The sequence below is a fragment of the Petaurus breviceps genome, unplaced genomic scaffold (assembly GCF_028583685.1).
Source record: "Petaurus breviceps papuanus isolate PSGF00001 unplaced genomic scaffold, PetGlider_PUasm1.0 90842, whole genome shotgun sequence".
Lineage (NCBI taxonomy): Eukaryota > Metazoa > Chordata > Mammalia > Diprotodontia > Petauridae > Petaurus > Petaurus breviceps.
In genome coordinates, this window is record NW_027187358.1 from 7,251,679 (window position 1) to 7,259,070 (window position 7,392).

A 7,392-nucleotide genomic window follows, 5' to 3' on the forward strand; every position below is an offset into this window, starting at 1 on the left:
TATATATATATATATATATATATATATATATATATATATATATATATGAAAGTCCGGATCATTTTGGAAAGGCAAACCTTTCCCTCTATCCTCCCTCCTTTTCTTTTTTTAAGTCCTGCTTTTTCTTTTCACCCTAAGGCAAGAAATCGCCCCAAAATGTAAAGAAGAAATGATTCTGAGGGTTTGAATGTACCAAAGAAAAGCAGGACAGTTGAGACTTGGGGCTGCAATTCTGCCCTGAAAGTCCAGCATTTGCTCATCTCCCTGAGCTTAAGCTTTTCTGTGGAGCTCCAATCAGGGAGCATCCCATCCTGGGTGAGAATGTCACCGGTAGTGGAGAGATACTTAGGCACAAAGGGGAAGGTAAGTGCAGAGTGCCACATCAGATTTCCAGTCTTAACTCGAATCGGCCTTACTTTTGTGAGGCTGAGTCAAAGCTTGTAGCATTACTTTAGCTTTGGGTTGGATGGGTAAGCCATAATATGCTCCTCCTTGTTTAATCACTGTGTTGTGTTGGGGTCACTTGTGATGTAAGTGTTACTTACTAAACTCTCTTTGTATAATTGTTCTTTGTGGAGCTGTTTGCCTTTCCAAAATGATTATGTTTGCTTCAGAATTTAAAAAAAGAAAAAACCAAAACACCATACCGAAGTGCATTTATTTGTGTGGGTTGTGTGTGTATGCGGCTAGATATAGGTACACACACATATATTCAACATTTACTTGTCTAACTGTTTTTGAAGGAATGAATGTGGATTAACAGTGTTATCCTTTCCTGACAATTATCTTTCGCTACTCTAGCCAGTTTAGTTCTAAAAGACAGCGCCATTGACAAGGGAAAAAAGGGAACCTTCTCAGATTTTTCAGCTCAGCGGTGGTAATGTTGCAGTGAACACTAATGAGGGAACCCCCACTGATTTGCCTGCTTTGTGACTTTTCTATTTCATAATTATTTTTAAAACGCAAAACGACATGAGGTAGCCTAGTCATGTCTCTACAACTTCCTGGTAGTGCCGTTCTTACTGCAGATGGCAATTTGTTCTTGTAACATATATGTCTCTCTGACCATTTTCATCTAATTTGTATGGGTTCTACCATTTCTTTTCTCTCTTTCAGGGACCTTGCTGTGTGTGAGCTAGGGGGTGGCATGACATGCTTGGCTGGGCTCATGGTAGGTCTTTTCTCAATTCCAATCCCATTCAGAGGGAGGAACAAAAGAAAAAATGTTCCAGTGCCTCCAACTGCTGGGTCAGAGAACCGTCAACAGCATCAGCTGCGGTCAAGCTGCCGAGTCTTGAGAGACCTTCTAGATTGACTTGCTTTCGGATCATATTGATTTTATGGTTGCCTCGATGAGCAGAAACATTTTACCTCCGTGTAGTCAATATCTCTTGTTGTGACATTCCAGGCCACGCACGGTCTTTCATTGCCATAGCTAAAGCATTTTTTTTTTCAGATTATAGTCCCATTTGCTAAGATACAGGAATAGCCCGGCGAATCACAGTTGGAGCACCATGATATAGCTGCTAATGTTTTGCCTGCATTATTACACCAACAAACATGATCCAGAGCTCTCAGTAATTAGATTCTTTTGAATTAGATTGGCCATTCAGGAACGTCGTTCACCATTCTCCGGGTTCTGAGTCATGTATTCAGGAGATATTATGTAGCAGCACAGTGCATTAGACAAGTTTTTATGTCTCTACAAATAAAAGCATATTGTTACACTGATTGGCATTTGACAAACCTGTCGCTCTCATACAATGTGTCGAGGTTACAGCCCAATGTGTGAGCATGTCAAAGCTCACAAAAAAATTACCCTTACAAAGCCATCTGCCTGCAATGCAAAGTTATATGAAGGGCATCAGGCAGTCAGACAGAAGCCGAGTGAAAGGCAGAGTGACAGCCTCGTATGATGGCTCTACTAGATAAACAGAAGCCCGCAAATGAAAGCCTCTCAGAATACCATCATCCGCTGTCACAATGCAATTACTGAACAGAATGATAGCAAGATAGAGGCTCCCGCAAATGGAATGATAAAAGTATTGACTGATTTGATTGAATGATTAAAATAATGCAGACATAAAATGAAAAAAGATTGAAGATTGTTACAGAGAAATAGGTGAGGAAGCATGATACTGAAGGCTTGTCACTCGTCTTCCCTTCCACACAGACAAGCATATTTGCTCATTGTTTGCTGTGCTCCTTTTTTTTTTCAGGTTGCTATTTCTGCAGATGTCAAAGAAGTTCTGTTAACTGATGGGAATGAAAAGGCCATCAAAAGTATCCTTATTCAGATAGAAAACGGGGGTTGTTGTGCTCGTTCCTTTTTCCTGGCTGAGGAACAATTGATAGAAAGAAAGACAGCATGGGGTATATATGTTTAAAAAAAAAGAGTTTCCCCTCATAAGTAATTAAAAAAGTAGAAATATATGGAATTCAGTGAACAAAAGTACATTGTTTTCCTATTGAAATATTCTTCACATCACTTCTTATCGAAGGGATGCATATTTATGGGCAGCAGAAGAATATATAAAATTTGGTTGTTACTTTTCAGATATTCTCTTTCTATTTTTTTCGGTTGAATCCTTTGGAGAAAATCTGCCATTATATGAAATTATTCATTCATTTAGTATTTATTACTCTGAGTGAGACTAGGAAAAATTTACTTCGAGTTTTCTTTCAGGTATTAATCTTTTATATTATTATGTGAGGTGTATGCTATAATATTGTTACTCCCCTATAATGCTGTTAGCACTGTAATTGCCTTGAAGTTATCTACATCCTTCCACTTATAATGGCTATCAGTTTTCCATTATTGCCTTTTATTTAGGATTACGAAAACCTATCTCCCTTTTTTCTAATAGGTTATTACAGTGCATACCCTATTATATTAGATTATACTTTACTAATATGTACACAGAGTTGGTGAAAATTGAACTGTACTTTAAGAAAGCAAGCATAATTTGTGGCCACTGCAACTATGGAACTGGTTTGTTCAGAGAAGGTTAATGGCCATTAGAAATCGAGAGGAAAAGTGGAAGATATGTTTGCTTTGGATTTTTCAGTTTGTGTAACATTTGCATCCCATAAAGACAGTTTATTTAATTCTTAGGCCACTGAGATGTCAGAAGGGTTTGGATTTTTTTTGAATTGTATTTGAAATGGCCTTGTGTGTGCTTTGGATTTCCATTTGGGGGAACTTGACTATCAATTATTATTCCTCTTTCCAAGGAATTTGAAGCAATTCTATCAGGCTGCTCACACTGAAGAAGGGTGGCACAAGAACATCAGCTAATACTGTTTAGTTCTACGTGTCCACTTGGGAGAGCCCCACCCAGCTAATTGTCTGACAGACTTAAAACAATTCAGGGGAAAAAATATGGCCAATCAAATTCCCGACCTCTCTTCTTTAAAATGCAGACTTATATCATGATCTAGAGGGACTAATTGAAAATTTTCTGATTTTTTAAAATAAACTGATGGTGTTATAATCTAACTGAATTTTATGTTATAGCATAGTTTTATTTCTTAACATGTCAGTGGAAAACCAGGGATCAAGAAGGGATCAGATATTCTCGTTCAGTTCAATTTGATGGTCTGAGGAAAATTGGGGTGGGGAGGAGGTATTATTAGTTAAGAGGAGAGAGATATTTTAGCCACAAAAACTTTTAGGCCTCAGTAACAAGTGCAATTTACAAGGTGGCAGCTACCTCTTTTAACAGACCCACAAACCAATTTGAACTTTTACCAAAATGAGGAAATATCTGTAGTCAGACTGTAAATTCAAATGTATTGAAAATACCCTGTCATTGAACTAAGCCACAAAGCTTCCCCTAAAGGGTAAAAATGTTAATGTCATTTAATTAATACACCTATGCTTTATAGGCTCCATTTTGAAGCTATCATCCCAGGTCTTGAAATCATAGAGTAAATCTCAGATTCTGCATTCACTCTGCTGGCCTTTCAAAGAAATGATTGGTGCAGCCCCCTCCCAAGAAAATGGATTTTTAACATTTGGTCTTCAGAAGCTCAGCATTCAGAGCACTTTATTGTGCTGGGTTTTACAATGGGTTTAATATAGCGGGGGGCCGTAGGGCAAGAGGCAAAAAACTTTATAATGTAGATAGAGTGAGCCCTTTCAAGAGCATATGCCAAAATGGGTATTGTGTTTTATTTTACTGTCTTCCAGTTTCTCCTGATGTACTTATTTTTATCTTGTGGTTGTTCTCTATTAACATACCCTTTCCTATAAGAACTAGACCTAATTTTCTTTTTCTTAAGTACAAAAATAGGAGATATAAAACCATCAAAACTAGCAATGATTTCTTGCCAGCTTTTAATACTAATGTTACTTTACTAATAGAGTTTATGGTTAGCTGGCATTTATCACAATCTGTTTTAATGAATGAAATTAATATGAATGAAATAGTGTTTCCTAGTTCTCTGCCCACCTTTTGTAGGAATCAGTAATACCTTAAATTATGCATATTATTAATGTTTTATGACTGGAACTCTCCTTAAAATTACTGTTTACACTTTCCCCATAAAATTTGGAAAGCTTAAATCATGTACCAGTTATAGTATACTATCCAAAAATTACTTTGTACAAAAGTAAAAATGAATGTCAACAAAAAATGTGGAAACACTGCCAGGAGCCAGGAAATCTCTAAGCAAAGCTGCTAATTATTCTTAATGGGCAAGATGAGCACATTAAGAAACAAATGAATACATCAGTGAAATGTAATTGAAAATCAACCTGGCAAGAGTGCACTGCATCTGAGTATCTGCCTGTGTATTATTATCATCATTATAAAAATTATTTTTGTTGTTGTTGTTATCTCTGTTTAATGAGTGCAACTGGGTCTGATTTCCCTCTCAAGCTTATAAGGTCCAAGCTTTATCTTTATTTGGAGCACCATTTGTGACATTTGTGCCCCTTTTTTCCCTTTTTCATATCTGCCTTTTATATATAAGGTGATGAATGGTCATTTAATTTTGAATCTCTGTATTGTAGCAGTTTATGAGCCCCCCCCCTTTTTTTGTTAGAATAAAAATTTCTTCCAAATCTCCCTACACTGAGCCTCAAATTAAAAATGTTTATCTGGAAAATTGTTCCTCCTACTTCAAAATTGTATGATTCTTTAATATGTAGTCATACATGCCTCAAGGTATTTAGTTTGGGATTAAGGGTGTGTTTAAAAGCCTAAATGTTTTCTGAAAGTGAGCAAGTCAATTTTTCCTCTGTTTCCCCCTAGCCTTTAATCTAGATAGCTAGACCATAGTCAGTCAGTCAATTGACAAACACATCCTATGTTCCAGGGATGGTTTTGGAAATACTAAGAAATACAAGAACAACCCCTTCCCTCAAGGACCTTATTGTGTTTGTCCTTCATTTTCGAAGAGCACTATGGCATCAGGGAAATGATGACATGACTTGCAATTGACTTTGAGTGAGGAAGGACCTTATATTCTAATGGGGAAACAGCATGAAATTAAAGAGATACATATAATATACATAGAAGTAAGAGAACTTTAATGGGAAGATGCTAGCAACTGAGAAGAACAGAAAAGAGTTCATGCAGAAGATGGCCCATGAGAGGAGTCTTGAGGGAAGCCAGGGAAGCTAAAAGCTAGAGGTAAAGAAGGAAAAATTCAGGCACAAGGACGATCAATTCAGAGGCACAGAAATGGGAGGTGGATCTATGAAGCATGGGCCACTGTAGTTGAATGGCAAAATGCATGGAGAGGAGTAAAGTCTAAGAAAACTAGGAAGTTGGGAAAAGGGCTACTTTGTGAAGGGATTAAAATACAAATCAAAGGACTTTGTATTTGATGGTGGAGGTTGCAGGGAGCCACTGGAGTTTACTGAGTAGGGGAATGATATAGCCAGATGCATGATTTAGGAAAATCCCTTTGGTGGCTGAGTGGAGGATAAATCAGAGAATAATTTATCAGAGAAAGACTTGGGGCAAAGAGAGCAATTAGAAGGCTATTTCGGTAGCCTGGGTAAGAGGTAATGAGGGTCTGAACCATGGTGGTGGCTGTATGGGTGAAGAGCAAGGGATGTAAGAAATGTTGTGAAGGTGGAAATGACAAGATTTGGCAATAGATTGGATGTGTGGGGTGAAACGAGGAGTTAAGAATGACACCAAAGTTGCAAATCTGAGTGCCTGGGAGGATGTTGGTGTATGCAAGAGTAATGAGGATATTTAAAATAGAGAAGGCTTTGGGGGAAAAAATGGTAATAATTAATTCTGACTTAGACATGTTAAGATTTACATGTCTAAGAGATATCCAGTTAAAATGTTCAATAGGCAGTTGGTGTTGTGGGAATGGAGCTCAGGAGAGAGACTAAGGCTAGATTACATAGATTGGGGATTCGTCTAAATAGAAATGAGAATTGAACCATACCAAAAAGAATCCCAGAACTGCATAAATAGCATCTTGAATCTGGAAGTAATTCAACTTAATTCGCCCATTAATCAGCAAACATTTGTTGTTGCTGTTATGTGCAAGTCACTGTGCTTGTTGCTATGGATACAAAGAAAAACAATAGTTATGGCCCTCCAGGAGCTTCCATTCTACTGGGGTTGGGATGGGACAGGAGGATACCACTTATCTACACAGATAAGATTGGGATAGGGATACCAACAAGACCAGTGATTTCATTGACAAAAGTAATTCCTAGGTGAGGAAAAGCCTTCCACCAATAAAAATTGTCACCTTCTCAGTAACTGATAATTGTATGAGTGACCTGGGACACTGAAAGGTTGAGTGACTTTCCCAGGGTCACATAGATGGTATGTGTCAGAGTTAGGACTTGAACAAGTCCTCCTGACAACTGATGGTGGTGGTAGTGCTGATGATGATGATGATGGTGATGACTGTCTATACCATCTCCATTTGGAACTCAATTCTCAATCTATTATAGTATTTACTCCCCCATCTTTGGATTTGCAGTCTTTTTGTAGGTAAAGTCCTCTGCCAATACTTAATCTAGGTATACTTTGGTTCTGAAAGACCCTGCCAGTGGAACACAAGCTGTTAAGTTTTTAAATATGGATTCCACCAAGTGTCTTGGAGATGGATCACTAGTGATTGATTATTGCAGGAAGTTGGGGGGGGGGGGGAACAGCAGCTTATTAAGCTCTCTAGTAAGGCATGAAGGGATTAAAATCTGAATAGGTCAGAAGAGTGACCACATGAATGAGATCCTGGCATCTCAAAATAAAGAGAAAATCAATCATTCCTAGCTTAGTACCGTCTACTTACTAGGTGCTCAACTGTTTGTATTACTCACTTATTGCTACCTACACAAGACCTTTCTTGGTCTACCCTAGTTATTACTTCTTGTTCTCTCTCTCTCTCTCTCTCTCTCTCTCTCTCTCT

General features: G+C 37.9%; 1 protein-coding gene across 1 annotated transcript in view; it reads left to right on the forward strand.

Annotated features, from left to right (window-relative positions):
• CAMKMT (calmodulin-lysine N-methyltransferase) overlaps positions 1-7,392 on the forward strand; it is a 536,206-nt gene that overhangs the window by 463,669 nt on the left and 65,145 nt on the right. The window contains 2 exon segments of the mRNA XM_069071614.1: positions 1,117-1,171; positions 2,220-2,283. Coding sequence (XP_068927715.1) covers positions 1,117-1,171; positions 2,220-2,283 — 119 coding nt within the window.